At 41.1% G+C, this 25,061-nt stretch overlaps 1 protein-coding gene across 46 annotated transcripts in view; it reads left to right on the top strand.

The window, feature by feature from the left end:
• KIF1B (kinesin family member 1B) overlaps nt 1–25,061 on the top strand; it is a 182,199-nt gene that overhangs the window by 120,268 nt on the left and 36,870 nt on the right. For 28 of the 46 annotated variants that reach the window (XM_035307672.3, XM_035307676.3, XM_054258754.2 and 25 more), the window contains 10 exons: nt 8,076–8,194; nt 10,170–10,255; nt 10,610–10,739; nt 10,901–11,063; nt 13,635–13,725; nt 15,653–15,771; nt 16,836–16,891; nt 19,402–19,510; nt 21,212–21,278; nt 22,147–22,231. In XM_035307672.3, coding sequence (XP_035163563.1) covers nt 8,076–8,194; nt 10,170–10,255; nt 10,610–10,739; nt 10,901–11,063; nt 13,635–13,725; nt 15,653–15,771; nt 16,836–16,891; nt 19,402–19,510; nt 21,212–21,278; nt 22,147–22,231 — 1,025 coding nt within the window. Of the gene's footprint in view, nt 1–8,075; nt 8,195–10,169; nt 10,256–10,609; nt 10,740–10,900; nt 11,064–13,634; nt 13,726–15,652; nt 15,772–16,835; nt 16,892–17,816; nt 17,856–19,401; nt 19,511–21,211; nt 21,279–22,146; nt 22,232–25,061 lie in introns of all 46 variants that reach the window. The other 18 variants (XM_035307669.3, XM_035307670.3, XM_035307673.3 and 15 more) reach the window with 1 other exon arrangement.

A 25,061-nucleotide genomic window follows, 5' to 3' on the forward strand; every position in this document is an offset into this window, starting at 1 on the left:
AGAGAGTTCTCAGGCATTGTTGGTGAGGTTCTCAGTCTACTCAGCAAATTATGCAGCAATATATGAAGACTGCATGGAACACACCTTGTCTTAAATTGCCCAGTAATTTTGTTCTGAAAAAAGGAACCCCAGGGGCCGGGCGCGGTGGCTCACGCCTGTAATCCCAGCACTTTGGGAGGCCGAGGTGGGTGGATCACGAGGTCAAGAGATTGAGACCATCCTGGTCAACATGGTGAAACCCCATCTCAACTAAAAATACAAAAAATTAGCTGGGCATGGTGGTGCATGCCTGTAATCCCAGCTACTCAGGAGGCTGAGGCAGGAGAATTGCCTGAACCCAGGAGGCGGAGGTTGCGGTGAGCCAAGATCCCACCATTGCACTCCAGCCTGGGTAACAAGAGCGAAACTCCGTCTCAAAAAAAAAACAAAGAAAGGAACCCCAAAGGAGAAAGTCAAACGTAAGAGTCAAACATAGTGGGTTCAGTGAATGGTATTATGTATGGTCTAGCTGTTTCCTTTTTAAAGGAATTTGATTGAAAAGCATACAGAGATAACATAAGAGAGGGAGCAGAGCAAGGCCAAGGTTTGGCTGAAGAATCTGTGATACTGCAGGAATCAGAGGACAAAAGTAGATTCAGGAGTAGAGTTAAATTTATATTTTGCTTAGTCTACTGAGTCCTAAAAAGAATCAGGAAAGTCAAGCTTCTCCTTTACCTAAAATGAATGCCTTTCTCTGGCCAGTTTCACTGAGCTTATCTGTAGATAAGCATGTGCTAAAATTTTGACCTATAGGGTTTATAATAACAAAGCTCAGAAAATCATCTATTGACCCATCAACGATGAATATTGGCCAGGCATGGTGGCTCATGCCTGTAATCCTAGCACTTTGGGAGGTTTAGGCGGGTGGATCACCTGAGGTCAGGAGTTCAAGACCAGCCTGACCCATGAAACCTGTCTCTACTAAAAATACAAAAATTAGGCCGGGTATGGTGGCTCACGCCTGCAATCCCAGCAGTTTGGGAGGCTAAGATGGGTGGATTACCTGAGGTCAGGAGTTTGAGACCACCAGCCTGCCCAACATGGCGAAGCCCTGTTTACTAAAAATAATAAAAGAATTAGGCAGACTTGGTGGTAGGTACCTGTAGTCCCAGCTACTTAGGAGGCTGAGACAGGCGAATTGCTTGAATCCAGGAGTTGGAGGTTACAGTGAGCCGAGATCACGCCATTGCACTTCAGCCTGGGCGACAAAGTGAGACTCCATCTCAAAAAAAAAAAAAAAGGAATATTTATTTGGTGCTATATGAAACTACTTTGTGTTAAGACTAGTTCACCAAACTGAGACATTGTCTCTGGCTCTCAGTTTGTGCATCTGTCAGTGATGCAGAGCTCTGTATGCACATGTTCATAATACTGGTGTCTTTGTCCATATCCAGTGTTCATGCTCTGGTAATTGTAATTACAAATTCAACAGTAGAGCACGCATTGGATTAACCAAACCGTATGTCCAGGTTTAAAAGTATTAAATTTAACTTTAATGGTACATTAGAACCACATATTGTTGAATCCTTTATAAATAAGGGAATTATGTCAGTGTTAAATCGATAAGTACCAGTTATCTAAAAATTAAAGGATAGCAAGTCTCCTGACCTAGTAGAGACATAAGTTTTAAAACTTATCTCACCAGGTGCAGTGGCTCACATCTGTAATCTCAGCAAGTCTGGAGGATGAGGCCAGGAGTTTGAGACCAGAGTGGGCAACGTAGTAAGACCCTGTCTCTTTAAAAATTTAAAAAATAGGCTGGGTGCAGTGGCTCATGTCGTAATCCCAGCACTTTGGGAGGCTGAGGTGGGCGGATCTCGTGGTCAGGAAATCAAGATCATCCTGGATAACACAGTCAAACCCTGTGTCTACTAAAAATATAAAAAATTAGTTGGGCATGGTGGCACATACCTGTAATTCCAGCTACTTTGGAAGCTAAGGCGGGAGGATAACTTGAGCCCAAGAGTTTGATGCTACAGTGAGCAGTGATTGCACCACTGCACTTCAGCCTGTGGACAGAGCAAGACCCCAACTCTACCAAAAAATATAAAATGAAACAATTTATAGGCCGAGCACAGTGGCTCATGCCTGTAATCCCAGCACTTTGGGAGGCTGAGGCGAGTAGATCACAAGGTCAGGAGATTGAGACCATCTGGCTAATATGGTGAAACCCTGTCTCTACTAAAATGCCAAAAATTAGCTGGGCGTGGTGGCAGGCACCTGTAATCCCAGCTACTTGGGAGGCTGAGGTAGGGAGAATCACTTGAACCCAGAAGGTGAAAGTTGCAGTGAGCTGAGGTCACGCCATTGCACTCCAGCCTGGGCAACAGAGTGAGACTGCGTCTCCAAAAAAAAAAAAAAAAAAAAAAAAAGAATTTATAATATGGTATTGCTCACATGGTCAGAACCTCATAATTGATTTAGAAGATGATCACTGTTATGGAAAGGAGGAAAATAAAAACTTCTTTGATAGAAATGAAAGTCTAAAGTATAACTGTAGGTCATAATATTAGACAGTCTCTGGGTTTTCCAGTGGTGAAGGAGCATTTGGAATTCAGTTTTTCCATGAATAAACATAAAGGGATTATGTGGCCATGAATATTGTTTTCTACTAGTGTATCGCCATGAATAGATACTTAGAATTTCACAGAAGCTGATTTTTATGAAAATAGGGAAAGGTGTATACAGACAGTGGGACAGTATTGCTTGCTTTATTTGATGGCTGCCTGTATGCTTCAGCACATTTTTATCTTATTCTAAGGGAGTTAGAAGTTAGAACCCAGTTTCTGGCCATAAACTTTTTTCCCAGTGCCAGTTACACAGCTTCTAAAACTGTTTATTTGTGTTCTTTACCACTGCAGTGAAGAGTAGGCAGCTTCATTTTATGTAACATGGTGAGGAGAAGCCTGACTTAATTGTCAGGAGAAGCCTTGGGTTTTAGACCATCTCTGTCACTAGGACAAGCAACTTAAACTGAAGCCTTCTGGACTCTGAAGTGTAAAGCTAATGACAGGTAGAAATAAAGAGCCTTAAAGACCTTTTTCAACTTTCATATTCTGTCATCTGCCCTAGTAAAAAAGATTATCCTGGATAAGACTTCTAAGAAACATTTGTATTTTCAGGAAGTTGTATGGAAACTCAAGACAATCCCACTTAATGTGGACATTAACTGACTTAAGATACATGTATTCTTTTCTCTCTAGTTTTATTTCTTTTAATCATATTAGATGTAAGTATAGGTATACAATCAATCTATTTTGATTTCCACTTAAAATATTTATGGAGCTATGGCTCAGGAATTGACTTTTCCATTTGTTTAGGTTCCCAGGTTCTAACCTTGCAAGAAAGGACTGGGGGAGAAAGTGAAATCAGTAAAAAAGCAATTAGTAAAGTGAAGGATAATAACAATCAGTAAAGTGAAGAATAGCTTTTCATTTTTGCCCTTGACTACATTTCTCATCTACAAACAAAGTCTATAATAATGCAATATCACCCAGTTGTGTAGTGGTCATTGTATGTGTAAGGGAAGTAACTACTTTCCTGTTTTTGTGATTCACAATATTGGAGTTCCCCTATTGGCATATAATTGCAAATATAATTCACTTGTAAAATTTTTAGTTTCCGGCCAGGCTTGGTGGCTCACGCCTGTAATCCCAGCACTTTGGGAGGCCCAGGTGGGCAGAGATCACGAGGTCAAGAGTTTGAGACCAGCCTGGCCAATATAGTGAAACCCCATCTGTACCAAGAATACAAACATTAGCTGGGCATGGGGGCACATGCCTGTAATACCAGCTGCTCAGGAGGCCAAGGCAGGAGAATCGCTTGAACCCTCGAGGCGTAGGTTGCAGTGAGCCAAGATTGAGCCACTACACTTGAGCCTGGGCAATAGAGCAAGACTCCATCTTGTGGGGCAGAGGAGTTTATTTTCTTGTGAAATTTCATTAGTAAGTTTATTTTTTAGCCATGACTGCCTCTAGTAAACATTCTGGTAAACATTCTACCTCTGGTAACATTCTTTATATTACAAGTGAAAAGAGCTTGTCCCTTTAGCTATTCTCTTACGGCATGCTGGGATGTTATGAACCATCCGTCGTAATTTGGTATGAAATGTAAAATATTTAAGCTAGTCTTCTGGGTTAAAAGAGAGAAAAGATGATTATTCTGTGACCTCTCTGTACCTTAACTGGCACTCTTCCTGTAAGTAGCACCATAATTTGACTGATTTTTCTTATCTTTATGTTGACCATTTGTTTCCCTTTTTGATGTAACTTCGTAGAACTTTCTGCTAACATATCCTTTACATATCTCCCTCTCTCATTCCTGTTCTCCTTCAGTCTGCTAGGTCAAAGTATAAGGATTCTCAAAAACACAGAATAATTATGAAAATTCTATTTAAAAAGTTTCAGAATATAATTTTTATATAGCATTGATTTGGAGCTAAGGACTATATTCTGGTAACATAACAAGGAGCTGTCTAGTGAGTGTGTGATTATATAGTCATGGAGGTAAGGTCCCTGCCATAGAATTAAAGAATTCTCTAAAAAGGGAAATCTATAATAATGCCTTCAGTGTTCCCACACTTGGACTAGCCATTGCCATTGGCAGAAAGGCAATCTCATATTTAGTGTGTGTGTAAACAGTACTTTTGTGGAATGTGTGCATTAATATGATGAACTTTCTTTTTTTGAAAAAAAGGGGGGCTGTTGTTTTGGAATAGCTGGGGTTTTTTTTGTTGTTGTTTTTGAGTTGGGGTCTTGCTCTGTCACCCAGGCTGGAGTTCAGTGGTGCGATCTCAGCTCACTACAACCTCTGCCTCTTGGGTTCAAGCAGTTCTCTGACTCAGCCTCCCAAGTAGCTGAGATTACAGGCACCCACCACCACACCCAATTAATTTTTGTATTTTTAGTAGAGATGGGGTTTCACCATCTTGGCCAGGCTGGTTTTGAACTCCTGAACTTGTGGTCCACTCGCCTCGGCCTCCCAAAATGCTGGGATTACAGATGTGAGCCACCGTGCCTGGCCCAAATAACTATTTTTAAGATAACAAATTAGATGTAGTTAGGAATCTAAATGTGTTCTATATAGTTAATATCCATTATGAGATGGCTCTGAAAAATTAGCCTAGTTTAAGTTAGATGGCCTTACTTTTCTGCTTCTGGTATGTCTTTAAGTAGAAGTGGAAGATTTTCCATTTTTCTGGAAACAGAACAGAACAGAAAAATGATTTGCCTTTTATATTTCAGTAGAAGTGGAAGATTTTGTTCACTTACCAAATATTTATAGAATGGTCCACCCTCTGCAAACAGTGGTGAGCAAAGCCAGACATGGTTCCTGCCCTCACAGATTTATAGTTTGATGGGTGACACAGACATAAATTAAATAATTGCACAAATAAACAAATGTAAATTATAGCAATGATGAAATAGTTGTGTGTGTTGCCAGAGATCACATAACGTTGGGAGACATGTTATGAGAAAGTGGTATTTAAAATAAGACCTGAAGATGTGAAGAAACCAAAGGCATGAGGCCGGGCGCGGTGGCTCCTGCCTGTAATCCAAGCACATTGGAAGGCTGAGGTGGGAAGATCACCTGAGGTCGGGAGTTCAAGACTAGCCTGGCCAACATAGTGAAACCCCATCTCTACTAAGAATGCAAAAAATTAGCCAGGCGTGGTGGTGGGCGCCTGTAATTCAAGCTAATCGGGAGGCCAAGGCAGGAGAATCACTTGAACCTGGGAGCTGGAGGTTGCCATGAACCTGAAATAGTGCCGTTGCACTCCGGCCTGGCAAAAAGAGTAAAACTCCATCTCAAAAAAATTAAAAAGACATGAGGTGGGCAGCAAGTGCAGAGAAGACTCTAGGCAGTGGACATGTGCGACGGCTCTTTAATGGCCCAGGCCTTGAAATGGGCAAGTCTAGCTGGGGTGCTCGTAATAGAGGAGGGTGATCTGTATATGTTGTTGACTTTGAAAGTGAAATTATCCATTTGATTCCTTATGTCAAACTCTTAGTCTTTTAAATTCTGTTGCAGTAGTAGTTGTTTGACGGTCTTGTTTATAATCCTTTTTAGAAGACTTTTGATTCTTATATATTTTTTATACCAGAGCTTCAACTCTCTGTTTCTTAGCATTTATCACTCTCCTGCTTTGGAGCAGACTGAAAGGAAAATAGGCATTATTTCATCTGATTTAATGTTCATTTGCAGTTATTTTTGTTACATTTTTCATTCATATTTCATTTATGTTCTGAAGTCATATTAACATTTGTTTTTCTGTGATGTATTAGTCTGTTTTCATAATTTTCATTACTTCAAGTTGAAATCCCAAATACCTACTTCATCCTCCTCCTCTCTTTGTTTTTAAATAGATTTCAGAGCAGGAAAAGCATCAGATAAGCATGTGTGTCACTTGGTTTGGTTGGATTTATTGATGCAAGTGTCTGTCTTTGTCTTTTGTCTTACGTTCAAAGATCAGCATATACCAAGTGGAAAGACAGGAATAATAATGGGAACTAGATTCTATTTGCCTTTCTCATTGGAATAAACACTCTTAAGCTTTGTGGCCACCAGTTTTTATCAGTTTTTTTACAAAAGTAAGAGCTACAAAATAATGAAAGAAGAAAATACAAATGTGATAGGACTTTGCTAGTTTGCTTGAAATTAAAGTGTTAAAGCTATAATTTACCTTTTACTTATGCATTTCTGAATTAGGTTTTGAACTCTAGGAGCAAAAGCAAACCCTTTAGAAGCATCAGCTGTCATCTTCTCCTTTAACATTTATGTTGATGCCCATTCAGAGTCTCCTCTAGGCTTAGAACTCAAAAATTTCTGGCTGCACAGCCTCTCTGCTTGTATGTGGCTGCTGACCTCACCTTGTTAGTTACCCTGCCTAATTTAAAATAGTCCTTTTTAAATTATTTATTTATTTTTTTTTTTTGAGACAGTCTCACCCTGTCACCCAGGCTGGAAAACAGTGTGCAATTTTGGCTCACCACAACCTCCGCCTCCCCAATTCTTCTGCCTCAGCCTCCCAAGTAGCTGGGACAACAGGTGCATGCCACCATGCCTGGCTAATTTATATATTTTTAGTAGAGACAGTGTTTCGCCACATTGGCCAAGCTGGTCTCGAACTCCTGACCTCAGGTGATCTGCCTTCCTCAGCCTCCCAAAAAGCTGGGATTACAGGCGTGAGCCACCACACCCGGCCAATAATAGTCTTTGCAATGGAGTCTTGCTCTGTAGCCCAGGCTGGAGTGCACTGGTGTGATCTCAGCTCACTGCAACCTCCGCCTCCCGGGTCCTGGTTCAAGCAATTCTCCTACCTCAGCCTCCCAGGTAACTGGGATTATAGGCACAAGCCACCATGCCCAGCTAATTTTTGTATTTTTTAGTAGAGATGGGGTTTCACCATGTTGGCCAGTCTGGTCTTGAACTCCTGACCTCGTGATCTGCCCGCCTTGGCCTCCCAAAGTGCTGGGATTACAGGCATGAGCCACCACGCCCATCCAATAGTCATTTCTTAAAAATAACAATAAAGACCCATAATGCTGTGATAAGGAATTTATTTTAGAGTTATTAACTGTATTTTAGCCCATTACCCTTTCCTTTTTTGTCTCCTGGTTTCTATTTTACCTATTGGGAAAAATGAAACAAAACCTTTTTATAGTTTCTTAAATTAAAAGGTTAAGCTCTTTAATAGGCTCCTCCTCAAACCTGTCCCTAGCTGCGTTCATGGAGCAGTATCTTGAAAGTCTGCTTCCAGTTGTTACTCTTCTCCCTATAGTAGTTAAGTTTTAGAGAGTGATTTGGTGTGTGTTGGTCTTCGTCAGCAGCTCTGCCAAGTATTTTCATTTGTTCATTCATTATCTGTGCTGAAAAGGCAGCTGGAGGCAAATCTGAGAGGACAGTACTGAGAAGAGGTCTTAAGACAATGCCAGGAGTCAGCTTACAGTTGCAGGAAGATGTTCTGAGTGAATCTGAAAGCCAGCTTCTCTCTCCATGGGATGCTCTGATATTTGTCTCCTGATTTTTGTCTCTAGGGCATTTGTTTACCTGAGCAATCTACTGTATCCAGTGCCCCTGATCCACAGGGTGGCCATTGTCAGTGAGAAGGGTGAAGTGCGGGGATTTCTGCGTGTGGCTGTACAGGCCATCGCAGGTAGGTGACCCTCTTCTGAAATGAGAGCTGTGAGTTCTTTGTCTAGAGACAAAGCAAGCAAACTCCGGGTGGGTCATGCTTATATTACACATACAAACTGTGAGGATCTTGTCTTCTTTGGAGAGAGCCTTTATTGCTCCTTTATAGCAGTTGTTCCCAAGTGTCATAAATAGATCCTGCTTAGTCCATACCACTGCTATTTTGGAATAATGAGGTAAAGAGATTTCCTTTAGCATGTTAACGATCAGCTCTTGCATTAACTATATAAAAGTCATTGGCTTTTTTTTTTGAGACAAGGTCTCACTTTGTTGCCCAGGCTGGAGTGAAATGCTGCAGTCATATCTCACTGCATCCTTCACCTCCAAGCTCAGCCATCCTCCTACCTCAGCCACCTGAATAGCTGGGACTACCAGGCACACACCACCATGCCCAGCTAATTTTTAAGTTTTTTGTAGAGTTGGGGTCTCATTATGTTGCCCATTATAGTCTCAAACTCCTGAGCTCAAGTGATCTTCCTGCCCTAGCCTCCCAAAACGCTAGGATTACAGGTGTGGGACATTGCACTCAGCCAGTGATTGGCCTTTTGTTTTGTTTTGTTTTGTTTTGGTTTGGTTTTTTGAAATGGAGTCTTGCTCTGTCGCCCAGGCTGGAATGCAGTAGCACGATCTTGGCTCACTGTACCTTCTGCCCCCTGGGTTTAAGCAATTCTCCTGCCTCCCCCTCCAGAGTAGCTGGGACTACAGACGCCTACCACCATGCCCAGCTAATTTTGTATTTTTAGTAGAGATGGGGTTTCTCCATGTTGGTCAGGCTGGTCTGAAACTCCTGACCTCAGATGATCTGCCTGCCTCAGCCTCCCAAACTTTGTGCTGGGATTACAGGTGTGAGCCAGTGCTCCCGGCCCGTTTTGATTTGTTTTGAGACTGAGTCTCACTCTATTGCCCAGGCTACAGCACAGTGATGTGATCTCGACTTACGTCAATCTCCACGTCCTGGGTTCAAGTGATTCTCATGCCTCAGCCTCCCAAATAGCTGGGATTATAGGCACCTACCACCACACTCAGCTAATTTTTGTATTTTTATTAGACATGGGGTTTCACTATGTTGGCCAGGCTGGTCTCAAACTCCTGACCTCAAATGATCAGCCCTCCTCAGCCTCCCAAAGTGTTGGGATTACAGGTGTAAGCCACCTCCTGGCGGGGCCTAAATAATGTATCTTAACTGTTTCATTAGTAACAGGATTTTTAGGCCTTTGTCTTGCTTAGTTTTTTTTCTTCAGGGTACTTATAATAGACATTTGTTTGGCTGCTGTTTTGTAATTCATGGGTCAAGCTGATATAAGCTGGGTATGGTGGCTCAAGCCTGTAGTCCCAGCTACTTGGGAGGCTGAGGCAGGATTGCTTGAGCCCAGGAATTTGAGGCCAACCTGGGCAACATAGTGAGATCCCCATCTCTTAAAAAAAAATTGAAAACAAAGATTTTAGTATTTTCCATTTTTCTATGATCCAGCCTATATTCTGAGGAAAAAATGTGGTCATTTTCTGTAATCTTTGTCTTAATTCTCAAATACCGTGCTGTTTCCAGTGACCTTTCAGCCTTTCCTCCATGGAAACCTGTGACACAATCACCAGTGTTGAGTATATAGAAGTTTCCTTCATAAGTACAATATAATATTTTCAAATACTTGTTGGGTATTATTGACTATTGCCAGCATGGAAGGAGTCAGTATTTCTACTAGGTATGGCATTTGAACAATCTGAAGAATAAAACTGATTCTTTATTGACTAGTCTTATTTGAACTGAGGGAGTTGGATAAATCTAAATGAATAGAGCGTGAAGCAGCCCATGCAGTTTTATTACTTCAGTATCATTTTCTCATGCAAAAGGATTTTATTTTATAATCCAATCAGAGCCTTTTCCCTTCCTCCCCCTGTGTAGTCTCACTCAATTCTTGCTAATTTTTTTTCTGCTTCAGCGGATGAAGAAGCTCCTGATTATGGTTCTGGAATTCGACAGTCAGGAACAGCTAAAATATCTTTTGATAATGAATACTTTAATCAGGTGAGAAACCATCAGGAAGAAGGAAAACCCTGTGGAAAGAGAAAGAAATGGAATGAATTTAGGAGGAAAACGTTCAGCATTAGAGATCAGTTCCCCTACAAAACTGAAAAATATAGGGTGTTGGTTGCTAGAGAGTAGTTGAATAAAATATGGAACCTGCCTAACAATTCTGAAGGTAAAGGTGTACAGACCCAACATTCATATTTTATTCGTTGCCTTTCCTCAGACAGCGCTCAGTTCATAAAATTTTCCAATCACTGTTTATTTGTGGAACAGATAACAGAAGTAAGGCAACTGGGGGGAAATATATATTTATACTACTTTATCATGTACCTGCTCCTGCCTTATTTTCAGAGTGACTTTTCATCTGTTGCAATGACTCGTTCTGGTCTATCCTTGGAGGAGTTGAGAATTGTGGAAGGACAGGGTCAGAGTTCTGAGGTTATCAGTCCTCCAGAAGAAATCAATCGAATGAATGACTTGGGTATGTAGAGAGTGTTTACTGTGCTTGGGGACATTTTCAACAAAGGGAAAATACCATTATCGAGGGACATAGTGGCCTTCATCAACTAGGAATGGAAAGAATGCCCAATTCCCTCCTCTGCATTATTTGAACCATCTGTGTGTTCATTTGACCCTCTTTAGATTTGAAGTCAAGCACTTTGCTGGATGGTAAGATGGTAATGGAAGGGTTTTCTGAAGAGATTGGCAACCACCTGAAACTGGGCAGTGCCTTCACTTTCCGAGTAACAGTGTTGCAGGCCAGTGGAATTCTCCCAGAGTATGCAGATATCTTCTGTCAGTTCAAGTAAGCTGCCCCTTTGCTCTGCCTCCCAGCTAGCTGCTAACCAAGGTGACATCTTTTGTGCACTGCAGAGTGCTTTATGGGTATGAGGGATTAACACTCTTGAGAAAAAGACTAACCAGTCTCTGAAGGAAAACGCTTTCATCACTCCGATGGGAGTGAGAACCGGAAACCTGTCCTGGAATGCAACAGGGTTCCCTGGCGAGAGGAGCATGCCACATGTCCTACTACAGGGGTCTGCTGTGGGTGGACCCTCTTTACCAGGAATGGAGAGTTTGATCAGATAAGCTTGTTGATGAGTCTGTCTAGTCCTCTTCATGTTGAAATGTGTTATTAATAAGTCTGAAAATAATGACTTATCTAGCCACCAATTATGCCTATTTAATACTCGGGGAAAAGGCAAATTTAAACAGTGTAAAGAAGGATAAATTCTGTGTTAACTGAAAAAAGCTAGTATGTAGAGAAGATGTGACACCTCTCATTTCTCATCTATGTAGGACTTGCTCTGTCCTGCAGCCCTCTCAGACCCAGTGCTCTGGATGCTTTCTTCTCAAGACTGCCCCAGGAAAACACGTTTTTGGGAATCTTTTTTTTTTTTTATTGTACTTTAGGTTCTGGGGTACATGTGCAGATTTTTTTTGGAATCTTAAGTTTTAATTCCTCCAAACTTCAGAATGTCTTTTCAGTACTTGGAAAGGGCCACAGTAGGAGATTGAAGTCTCACCCCTCCATACCTACAGCCCTCAGTTTGTCACTGGTGCCACCAAGAGGCTGTTTTGGGTTCTGCCATCCCTCTCCCCTCAATGTACCTTGGCCTTCCCGCAGATCCTAGTGCAGTTTACAAAGCTTTGGTAAAGGTTTTATCCCAGAAAATTGAGTTAAATGTGATCTGAATTAAATGTGATCACTATATAGTAAGCCACTAATATCATTTGCTGCAACTCATAATTGTTGAAATATTACCCAGTGAACACTGACTGTACCTATTTAATGTTTACACTCACACTCTCAAACTTAGGACAGGATAGTGTTGACCAGATTAATCTGTTTTTTGGAACTGTCACTATTCTAATCAGACAACTGATACTTTTTATGAAAAACATCTATTTGGTTAACTGATGTCTGAAGTGACAATAATAGTGAGTTGGCCTTTGTTCTAAAATCTCCTAAAAAGAGCAGCATCTCTGCCTGGTGTTAGCTCTGGAGGAAAGGGCATGTTGCTTGTATTGAAAGGAGCCTCAGGCTGGGCATGGTGGCTCACGCCTGTAATCCCAGCACTTTGGGAGGCTGAGGCTGGTGGATCACCTGAGGTCAGTTTTACCAGCCTGACCAACATGGTGAGACCTCATCTCTACTAAGAATACAAAAGTTAGCCGGGCATGGTAGTGCATGCCTGTAATCCCAGCTACTCAGGAGGCTGAAGCAGGAGAATCGCTTGAACCTGAGAGACATGGCTGAACCCAGGAGACAGAGGTTGCAGTGAGCCGAGATCATGCCATTACCCTCCAGCCTGGGCAACAACAACAACCACAAAAAAGCCTCAAAGGCTTATAGTCGCTCCTCTGGCCTGTTCTGGGAAGATATAGCTGCAGAGCACCGTGAATGTGAATGAGTTCACCTGTCGCCAGGGAACTCCAAGAGTGCTGCAGTGCCAGCAGTACAGGCATCAGGGATTTGGAGCACTTCGCAAAAGCATACTAGTGTTCTCAGACATGGCGAACTAATTTGGATGACAAGTTCATACTACTGGTCTCTCTTGGTCCCCCCATTCAAAATATTTTCTTTTTCTCCATATTTTTCTTGACAGAAGAGGTGTCCTTCTGATGGATTTTTCTATCTGGCAGTAAATCTTTGTGTTGGGTCCTCTTTAACTGTGCAGTTCTTTTTATTTCAGAATAATAATAGAGAGAGAGAGAAATAAAATCTCACTGTCTTAGAAGAACTAAATATAGCCCATTGGTTCAACAAATTTTTCCAGAGTATCTTCTATGCTTCGAGACCTGCAAGTGGGAAAACAATTGCTGTCTGGTGGGGAGAGAGGCATATAAATACATTATTACAGTGAAATTGTTGCTATTAAGGAAAAACAGGTTACTAATAAAGTGGAACACAAAACTGTCAGGGTAAGGGAAGAATTCCTGGAAGAGGTGACATTTGAATCCACAACAGTCTCTTAGGTAACTTATGCAGCCACAGGCTTTTGTACTAACCATAGAAGCTTGAGGCTGCCCAATTTTTTCTATTTAAAATGACATTGTTTTTATTTTTTAGTAAAAAGCTTTTACAAAGGAAGAGGAGTTAATTGAATTTACTTTTCACCCTCTCTAAACATTCTTGCATATACATCCATATAGCTAAGTGATGAGGGTCAGTTAATTTTTCAGTCATTTTTGAAATATAATGCTCTCTGTGTGATAGGGAAAAGGTTCTTGACATGGGAATATAAATAACTTAGTTAAAGAATTGCTTAAGTGGAATGCTTCTTTCTCTAGGATCCAAATTGGGCTCTTAAAACAGATTCTGATAAAATCATTTAATGCAGTGTTAACGAGTCTTTTTATTTTTTTTATGAAGCTTTTTGCATCGCCATGATGAAGCATTCTCCACAGAGCCCCTCAAAAACAATGGCAGAGGAAGTCCCCTGGGTTTTTATCATGTGCAGAATGTAAGTGATGTGGACATTTTTGCCAAACATGTTTTTCTGGTACCATGGCTTTCTCAGCCCAGGAAGGGTGATAAGAAGAGGTACAAGTCTCTGGCTGTGTAGGGGGAGAGTAGACAATAGAGGGCATGGCTAGAGTGTGGACAATAGAGGGTGAGGTCATCCACAGTGGTCTGAGCAGCACGCCTTCTTGTCTCAATTACAATGTGGCTAGTGAGTGGAATGTGGGTTGGTCTGCCAATAAAATCTTCCATCAGTTTGAATGCAGTGAGTTGTTTTAGTGTTTCTGTCCTAGAAAAATAAGCATGCTTAATAAGAGTTTGTTAAAGTGAATGCATTCTCCTTTTAACTCTAAGGTACTTATGTTGCTCGATTGCAAATAACATAAAAAATAGCAAATACCTTCTGTAGCTAAATTAAGATTTAGAATCTGTTTTCCTTGCAACTGATAGTATGATTAACACTTTAATGCCCTTTACAACTGTCTTCCTACGTGGAGTAAGAAAACAGACCTTCCATCTTTAACATGAAATTTCACTCAATCTCTATGCCAAAGTCATCATCCTCATCACAATAGCTAACATTCACTAAGAGTTTATTTTGTGTTAGTCACTGTTTTGAGAGTTTTTGTGTAATTTAATTTTTACTTTTATACCAATGATTAGGATAATCCCTGTGTTAGCTGAGATAACTGAAGCATAGAGCAATTAAAGTCACTCATCAGGCCAGGAACTGTGGCTCACATCTCTAATCCCAGCACTCTGGGAGGCTGAGGCAGGTGGATCACTTGAGGTCAGGAGTTTGTGACCAGCCTGGCCAATATGGTGAAACCCTGTCTGAGGCATGAGAATCGCTTGAACCCAGGAGAGGGAGGGAGGTTGCAGTGAGTCTACTCACTCCAGCCTGGGCGACAAAGGGAGACTACATCTCAAAAAAGAAAATAAATAAATAATAAAAATAAAGTTACTCATCAGTGTTACAAGAGTCAGAGTTGGGACATAAAGTCAGAGAAATGTAGCTTTAGCATTCAGGATCTTCACTACTACATGAAACTGCCTCTCATTCTCTTGCTAACCCTGTTTGCTCTAGGAGAGGAAAGGAGAACTCCAAAGATGGAACAAGCAAATACAAAATATGCTATCTTCTTTTTCATGCTCGTATAAATATAATCAAGCATGTGTCTGATAAACTTTAATCAGCTGTTGTGCACAAGGATTGTGCCTGACAACTGGGAAATGCAGATGTATCTTAGATGCTTCCAAGGAGCTTAGAATTATGATAAGGGAAATGAAATGCATATGTTAAAAACAGACGTGCAAGATGGACATGAGAAAATATTCACTAAATGCAGTGGGAGGGGAGTGGGAGGAGAAAAAAGGAAACTTTTTTTTTTTTCTTGAGATGAAATCTCACTCTGTCACCCATGTTGGAGTGCCATGGCATGATCATGGCTCACTGCAACCTCTACCTCCCAGGTTCAAGTGATTCTCCTGCCTCAGCCTCCTCAGTAGCTGGGATTACAGACCCCCACCACCATACCCAGCGAATTTTTTATATTTTTAGTAGAGATGGGGTTTCACCATGTTAGCCAGGATGGTCTCGATCTCCTGACCTCCTGATGCTTGCCTCAGCCTCCCAAAGTGCTGGGATTGCAGGCATGAGCCACCATGCCCAGCAAAACAAATTTTTTAAATTAGCCAAGCATGGTGGTGCATGCCTATAGTCCTACCTACTCAGAAGGCTGAGGCAGGAGGATTGCTTGAGCTCAGGAGGTTGAGGCTGCATGAACTTTTTTTGTGCTCCTGCATTCCAGCCTGGACTACAGAGCAAGACCTTGTCTAAAGAAAACCCCAAAAAATAGTACCAAAGTTCTGATTGAAGCAAAATGTATATTTTCTTAAAATCTTTTCCTAATTTTTCTTGGCTTTAGATCGCAGTGGAGGTCACTGAATCATTTGTGGATTATATCAAAACCAAGCCTATTGTATTTGAAGTCTTTGGGCATTATCAGCAGCACCCACTTCATCTGCAAGGACAGGAGCTTAACAGGTTTGGATCAGATGGACAAACATTTTTGATGGTATTTTGATTTTTAGTTTCTTGTTTGCTGGAAAGGAAGAAATCTTTTGAGGGATTAAGATAACTAAGTTTTCTATATATCCTGTTTACTCTTTAGAAGTTTTACTGTCATCTTTTAGCCACCTGATTGCTGACTTTAGATAGGGCAAATTGTATTTTGACCGGGTGACCTCAAATACCATCTTTTTGTAGGAAGAGACTTTGAATATAGTAGAAATTTGAGGTAATAGGAATATAACATGAAAATTGTATATAATTGTTCCTAATGCCCACAGCTTTATGAAACAGAAGCTCTAAGTACAGTCATCAAAACTGCTGAGGAAGGCAACAGCGGGGCCTTTCTGATGATGGCAGAATGTTGGTGTTGACAGAAGAATGAATGAATTTTTATATTTCATTTATTAGCTAAGACTTAGAGGGAGACATTTTTAAAATGAGATTTAGCCTGTTTCACCATCTAGGATTATCTCTATTATCTGGCATTATGCGAGTCGAAAATGCAAAAGTCTGCTTCTATAAAGGGAATTCAGACCAGCTATTGATATAAACGTCCAAGTCTTTGTAGTCTTTTTCTTTCCCTTGAAAAAACAGAGTTTCTTGATTTCTACACTGCAAATAGTCATTACAAAAAGTTTTTCTTCTTTTAAATAAATTCACATGAAGAGAAGTAGAAAGCGATGGTAGTGACCAGCAAGAGGAATAATAATTACTTTCATCTTAATGTCTATGTGCCAGTTCTGTTTACATTAATGTTGGAAAACTCCAACATGAAATCCAGAACCTCAAATCTGCAAGTGGAATGTCTTGAGATAGGCACATGGAAGTCAAAGTTTTTCTTTTTCCCCGCTTTTAGGAGCTATACAGAAAAAACTGTTTGCCCTCCATACTGTCACAGAACTTTTACATACATTCTCACTCCTAGTTGTGAAAGGCCTAAAGAGAAGGAAATTCAATTTGCAGTCCAATACAAAGAGCAGAATTTCTAAAATAAATAACTCTTTATAGTTTTGAGCTTTGTATTCCTTTCCTTGCAGTCCGCCTCAGCCGTGCCGCCGATTCTTCCCTCCGCCCATGCCACTGTCTAAGCCAGGTGAGCACTCGCTTCAGTTTCTGCATAATGATCTCTGTGTGAATACATTCTTATTCTGAATGACTTTTCAAATAGAAGTTGTGTTTGAATTTCTATTCTTCTATGTATCCACACTTATTCCTGCTCCTCTTGTATATATCTAGTAAGAACTACAATTCCTAGTTCCTGATTTAAAATAATAAGTAAGGGCCAGGCGCAGTGGCTCCCACCTGTAATCCCAGCACTTTGGGAGGCCGAGGCGGGTGGATCACCTGAGGTCAGGAGTTCAAGACCAGCTTGGCCAACCTGGTGAAATCCCGTCTCTACTAAAAATACAAAAATTAGCCAGGCATGTTGGCACACACTTGTAATCCTAGCCATTTGGAAGGCTGAGTTAGGAGAATCACTTGAACTGGGGAGGTGGAGGTTGCAGTGAGCCAAGATCACAACATTGCACTCCAGCATGGGCAACAAGAACAAAACTCTCAAAATAAAAAGTAAGAAACAGGAGGAAGCCTTGTCTACCAACTCTCTGGTCTTCTATTTGCAGATTTTGATAATCACTCTGTTTCTAAATCTTTGTGCTTTGTATGTAACTTCCCATAACTCTCAGTTGACTAGACATTTCTTTGCATAGAAAATTTATTTTGCATGTTCAATGATCTTGTTTTGATTTTTCTTTGTTCACTTTTGTCCTTTTTCCTCACTGCCCATTCGCCAACTTCCCACCCCACCCTGTGCTCACTCTCCACCCTCTGTATTCCCCATCTTCATCTGCCTTCAGACCATGAGAGAAAGATTGAGCTGATTCGGTTTCTCGTGTCTGGCTATGTGAATGTGCATGTGTTGGACATATTTTCTGAACACGCCAGCATGTTTGCATCCTCCGCTATTGCCACCTTCCAGGATGAGGCTGACCTATTGCCACCTTTTCTCTTTCTGCCAGTTCCCAGCTGCCAGAGCGAGAGGGTACCCAAACGAGATGGTTAGTAGCTGAATTAGCTCCACCTTAGATCTAGAACCAACCTCAGGCGCTTGTCCTGAATCCTGGCTCTTTGCATATGAAACACTGACATTTTGGTTTGCAACTTGAGCTGAATATACAGTCCAGCACATTTTCAAGATTGTATCACATTTTCTTCCTAGAGATTTGGGAAGCACCTTCTCTGCATGTTTCTCTTTAACATCACCATAGCAGCAGGGAGGTCTGTGCATTTGTTTGTATGGATTCTTTGCAATAGTATTTTTAATTTTGAAGATTTTACTAGTAGTTGGTTTTGTTAGAATACTTCTGGTATTGCTTTCTGACCCTTAGATGACTGCCAGGATTACTTACCCTGTTTCTTTCTCACTAGCATCACCAACTCATGTGAAACTCAGCTGGGCTGAATACTGCTGATAGGGTACACATATGAATAGTATTAAGTAATTCATAAAGCCCCTTTATATACATTATGTTAGTGGATCTTCATGATCGCTTTTCAAAATAGCAGGCTAAATATTATGATCTACAGTTTATAAATGAGGAGACGGACTCCCAGAGGTTAAACAGTTTAACTAAAGTCACATAGTATCAGTACAGTTAAGAATATGGAGTTTAAATCTGGCCGGGTGTGGTGGCTCGCACCTGTAATCCCAGCACTTTGGAAGGTTGAGTTGAACAGATTGCTTAAGCTCAGGAATTAGAGACCAGCCTGGTCAACATGGTGAAACCCCGTCTCTGCAAAAAATGTAAAAATTAGCTGGGAGCAGTGGTACACACCTTTGATCCCAACTACTCAGGAGGCTATGGTGGGAGGATGGTTTGAGCCCCGGGGCAGAGGTTGCAGTGAGCCAAGATCATGCCATAAAAAAGAAAGAATATGGAATTTAAATCTGAAGAAAATGTGTAACATAAGATCATTTACAGATCCTGTATTTATAAATTAAACCAGTGGTTCCCGACTTCATCGTCACATTGGTATCACCTGGAAAAATTTATGCCTTATGGAGGAAGAACTGTGTCTTTCCCCTAGAGATTGTGATTTAATTGATCTGGGGTATGTCCTGGACTTTAAGGTCCCCAGGTGCTCCTGTGTGCAGAGAGGTTTGGGAACCACTGGGGTGGGGGATGGGTCTTTTCTCCAGGACACCAGCTTTGATTGAGTCCCTGTGACATGTGAGACTTTCTAAGCATTGTCTCTCCCACGTTAGTTCCATGCTCTGCATGCCACACAGTGTGAGATTCAGGAATGGGAAGGTTTTGTGAGCACATTTATTCTGCACAAATGCTGTTTTCTCATTATTAGAGACAGTTTGTTGATAGAAAAAGATAACTGAGTCTTCATTTTCCTTGTTCTCTGAGTTGAGAGATAACTAATAACTTACAAAGTTGATATTGGTATTTCTCTGAGTCTTTTGCATTGAAATCTTTTCCTCTGACTCTTGCTGCCTTTCCCAAATGTGTCCTTAAAGACTGGCATTAGAGAAGCTTGTACTTTTGCTGAGTAGTCTTGGACCAGATTTTGACATATTCTAAAAACTTTTAAAAGTTCCAGCCACCAAGTTAAACACCATGAGCAAAACCAGCCTTGGCCAGAGCATGAGCAAGTATGACCTCCTGGTTTGGTTTGAGATCAGTGAACTGGAGCCTACAGGAGAGTAAGTCCAACTTAATAAATTTTTAAATAAGACAAAATGTTTCAAATTAGGAAATGTAATTTTGAGTCTTCTTGGGTTAATGAATCGTTGTCATTATCAAATTCCAGGAATGATTTTGTTTTTGTTTAAATAGAGATGCAGTCTTGTTATGTTGACCAGGTGGGTCTTGACCATTCCTGCCCTCAAGCAGTCCTCCGGCCTCGGTCTCCCAAAGTGCTGAGATTACAGGCATAAGCCACCACACCTGGCCAAATTCCGGTTTTGAATTGATTTTTGGTGGTCTTGGTATTTGAATCAGATGTTTATCAGAGAACTGACTGTTCAGCATAACAATTTTCCCTCTTGTTAGCAACAGTAAGATCGTGGAGATTGGCATCTTTTTTTTTTTTTTTTTTTGAGACAGAGTCTTGCTCTGTTGCCCAGGCTGGAGTGCAATGTCATGACCTCAGCTCACTGCAACCTCTGCCTCCCAGGTTCAAGTGATTCTCCTGTCTCAGTGTCCTGAGTAGCTAGGATTGCAGGTGTGTGCCTGTAATTTTTGTATTTTTAGTAGAGGTGGGATTTCACCATGTTGGCCAGCCTGGTCTCGAACTCCTGACCTCAGGTGATCCACTCACCACAGCCTCCCAGAGTGCTGGGATTACAGGCGTGAGCCACCACACCCAGTGGTACCTTGTTATAAGGATTTTATCGTAGTGGGTTTTAGCAGTAGTAAAGCAAATGGAACATATTGCATAGAATATGTTAAAGGCTTAACATTACTAATGTCAAGGTGGATATAGAAGGGCAGAATATTTCCCTAGACCAGGGTTTCTCAACCTCAACACTGTTTGGAGCTGGATAATTCTCTGTTGTGAGGGGCTGTCCTGTGCATTTAGAATATTTTGCAACATCCCTGGCCCTTACCCACAATATGCCAGCAGCTCCACTCTATTTGTGACAACCAAAAATGTCTTCAGACATTGCCAAATATCTTCCAGGGAGCCATCCTCAGTACCACTGTTCTGGATCAAAATGATATCATCAGCTTACTCTGTCTCCATGAGCCGAGTTAGAGTAAATGATTAATGTAATTATTGTGTATAATTGTCTCTAAAAATGCTTTTGAAAGGGTAGGGGTAAATGTTATCATAATGTTCCCCTATATGTAATTCTGAGAACCACCATCATGATCATCATCAGGAAACACTTATTAAGTTCCTGCTATGTGTAGGATACCATGTTAAGTGTGGTTCTGTCAATCTTGAATGTAGTTGTCAGTAGTGACAGTGCTTTAAGGAATTTGACTTTTCATAGACAGACCTATAATATGATTACAAATTGTATAATGAGGGAGAGGTAGTTACAGTAATTGTTTCTACTGAATTAATTGCTTTCGGAATTTTAAAAAAAACTATAGTCTGAAATTATCTGTGTTTCTTGTCTCTTGTCGATTACACTTCTGCATTATTTATCGAATACTCAATATTTAGGGGCTGGATGCCACCAAAAGATGTTACTGTCCTATGAGCACCCAGTCTCGTGAGCACTGAGACAAAGATGTGTGGAAAGGATTAGTAAATGCAGATGACTATATGATTAAATGCCAGCATGGGTGAGAAAGACATGGGATCAGAATTTAGAAAAACAAAGATCACCAGGGTCTAACCCTTGCAGTTGAAGTAGCACTTAGTTCTTTCTTTTGCATTTCTATTTTTATAGGTATATCCCAGCCGTGGTTGACCATACAGCAGGCTTGCCCTGCCAGGGGACATTTTTGCTTCATCAGGTACTAATGAGGGACCAAAATAGGCCTAGGAGGGAACAATGAAAAGAGTTTAGAATAAGAGATGGAACTCTTTATATTTCTATTTTTCATCTCTATTTCAAGGGGTGGATGGGCCATTGTCCTATTAACCTTTTTTTCTGTGTTTGTTTTTTGATATTTCTTTCTTAGACCTTGACTTATATTTATCCTCGCTTTTATATGGCTATTTAGAATAGCTATTTTGAAAAATTTTATTTCATTCAGTACTCTAATTTGTGTAGCTCTTATGTTACTTTTAATACTTTCCATTTCATGATGTTTGGAAGCTCTGTGCTTTCACGCTGGAAGTTCTTAATAGGGGTCGAGGATGAAGGTTTCAATGGACTAAAAATTTGGTTATGAATGCCTTTTTAAAGAGATAAAATTTTTTTTTAAAAAAAGAAAAAATTGATTATGAAATAGGTCCCTTTTGGTAAATCAAGGGCAGATTCAGTCAGTATTCAAAAGTACTTATGACTCAAGTGGGCATAGGGGCTAGGGATGCCATACACTGGGACATACAATCAGAGCATGATTGAATACTTACTATGCAGGGTGCTGGGATGCAGCCACGTAATCTCCTGTGACAGATTATGGTTTTATTCTTAACACCACAGAGAAAAAGAATCTTTTTAAAAAAGAGAGGAAAAAACCATATCAGAACCTGACTGTTCCTTAGTCCCTGACACATCTCCCTTTCTTTTGAATAACAGTGTGGATAGCATTTTCCCTCTTTCCATACCTCTCCTTCCTGTTTATCCCCCATGCCATGCTGTACAGCCCAGAAAACAACAGACGAAGGAAATAATAGATTGCTCCAGCTAAATTGCAACCCTGTTTCATTACCTAGGGCATTCAGCGAAGGATCACAGTGACCATTATCCATGAGAAGGGGAGTGAGCTCCATTGGAAAGACGTTCGTGAACTGGTGGTAGGTGAGTACATTTCCTGAGCCAAGGATAGAGAGATTTTTTTTTTTTTTTTTGAGACAGGGTCTTGCTCTGTCACTCAGGCTGGAGTACAATGATGAGATCATAGCTCCTGTGGCCTCAAACTCCTGGGCTCAAGTGATTCTTCTGCCTCAGGCCCCCGAATAGCTGGGACCACAGGTGTGAGCCACTGTGCCCTGTTAGAGATGTTATTCTTCCTTGTTTGCAGTACAGGGAACGTGTGGAAGACCATGTTGGAAAACACAGACTATGGAGATGTAGAGGCCTTGAGTGTGGAACTCTGTATTCCTGTTTCTCTGCTTCGTCATTAGTGATACGTTATCCAACTAACTGTTACTTTACTCAATTACCATGGTATATGGTTCTGTGGTAAAGGCTGTGAGAGGACATAAAAGAAATCTCTGCTGGCTGGGTGTGGTGGCTCATGCCTGTAATGCCAGCACTTTGGGAGGCTGAGATGGGTGGATTACTTGAGTCCAGGAGTTCAGGGCCAGCCTGGGCAAGGTAGCAAAATCCCGTCTCTACAAAAAAAAAAAAAAAAAAATACGAAGATTAGCTGGGCGTGATGGCATGCACCTATAGTCCTGGCTACTCAGGATGAAGAGGCAGGAGGATCGCTTGAGCTTGGGAGGTGGAGGTTGCAATGAGCTGAGATGGCACCACTGCATTCAAACTTGGGCAACAGAGTGGGACTGTGTCTCAAAAAAGAAAAAAATCTCTGCTAATTGTGAGCTTGCAGTTTAGTTGGGAAGACAGTATATATATGTGCAGAATGCTTTGATGAGTGAGTAACAGAATGAAGACAAGGGAAGATCTATGCTAAGAGACTTAATGATGAAAACCATCCAGAAGGACTGAATCGATTCAAGAAAAATTAGAGGGGTTTTGTTTTTTTGTTTTCCAGACATAAGCATTTTGAGTAAGAGAGTCAGGAATATGCCTAAGATGCAAATGACAAGAAACCCCATGGCCAGAGTGGAGGAATTAAGGCATATTGGGTAGATAGTGTGAACTTTAGAATGATAGTCTGAGGCAGGAGTTTGGAACTTTTGTTGCCATGGACCTCTTTTGCAGTGCTGAAGCCTCAGAATTATGTTTCCAAATGTGAAAAATAAAGTATTTAGGATTACAAAGGAAATTGATAATATTGAAATACAGTTGTTAAAACATTAAGCTCTTCTTTATTGATGCATGAAATAACAAGATTTAGCAGTTGTTCTAATTACCATAATTTCAAAGTAGTGATCAATGAAAACAATATTTTGTGTATGGGAAATATCTGCGGATTCCACTAGCGACAGAGTTACAGGTACTGCCAGTTCTTCTGTGGTTTATTGCCTTCCTTCATAATTGAAGGAGATGCCAATTTTTAGTTAAAGGTGTGTGAAAGTAAAAATGTAATCTTCTCCCCATCCAAGCTCAAGGTCCCTCTGAATTCTGTCCAGAGTGCTTGTGTCTCTGTGGACCAGATTAAGAACCTTGGGGCCAGGCACAGTGGCTCACACCTATAATCCCAGCACTTTGGGAGGCCAAGGCAGGCGGATCACTTACATTCAGGAGTTCAAGACTAGCCTGGACAATATGGCGAAACTGTGTATCTGAAAAAATAAGCTGCGTATAGTGGTGTGTGCCTATAGTCCTAGCTGCTCAGGAGGCTGAGGCTAGAGGATTGCTTAAACCTGAGAAGTCGAGGCAGCAGCAAGCCATGATCATGCCATTGCACTCCAGCAGCCTGGGTGACAGAGTGAGCCCCTGTCAAACAAAAAAAGAATCATCATCCCTGGAAGGGAGATTATGTTCTCTCTTGTCTGGGGCAACAGTGGTAGTAGTTTTCAAAATTTTTTTATAATTAATTTTTTTTTTTTTTGAGATGGAGTCTTGCTCTGTCACCCAGGCTGGAGTGCACTGGCACGATATTGGCTCACTGCAACCTCCCTTAGCCACTCGGGTTCTAGCAGTTCTCTCCCTCAGCCTCTTGAGTAGCTGGGATTACAGGCATCCACCACCATACCCAGCTAATTTTTGTACTTTTAGCAGACATGGGATTTCACCATGTTGGCTAGCCTGGTCTTGAGCTCCTGACCTGTTGATCTGTCCACCTCAGCCTCCCAAAGTGCTGGGATTACAGGTGAGAGCCACCACGCCTGGCCTTTTTTCTTTCTTTCTTTTTTTTTTTTTTTGAGACGGGGTTTTGCTCTTGTTTCCCAGGCTGGAGTACAATAGTGCGATCTTGGCTCACTGCAACCTCGGCCTCCTGGGTTCAAGCGATTCTCCTGCCTCAGCCTCCCGAGTAGCTGGGATTACAGGCATGTGCCACCACGCCTGGATAATTTTATATTTTTAATAGAGTTGGGGTTCCTCCATGTTAGTCAGGCTGGTCTCAAACTCCTGACCTCAAGTGATCCACCAGCCTCCCAAAGTGCTGGAATTACAGGGGTGAGCCCCTGTGCCCGGCCTATTTTTTTTTTTTAATTTAGTTTTTTTTTTAACTGTATTTACAAAGCACTGAATGTCATTTGACAAAAGTAATGTTTGTATGGAACACTAATACCAAAACAAAAGAGATACTTTCTGACCAGAGGAGAGGGAGGATACAGAGGCAGCAGTTACTATGGCTTCTCTGAGGAACCGTATGATTTATTTTTAGTTTGTTTTGTTAACAAACTCTGATGTAGTATTTACCATATGCCAGGTGCTTTTCTGAATGCTTCAAAAATACTAGTTTATTTAATCCTCATAACAACCATATGTGGAAGGAATTGTTATTCTCACTTGACATATGAGGGAACTGAGGCTCAGAGAGGTTGAGCCTTAA

This window comes from Callithrix jacchus, chromosome 7 (assembly GCF_049354715.1).
Source record: "Callithrix jacchus isolate 240 chromosome 7, calJac240_pri, whole genome shotgun sequence".
NCBI classification, from domain to species: Eukaryota; Metazoa; Chordata; class Mammalia; order Primates; family Cebidae; genus Callithrix; species Callithrix jacchus.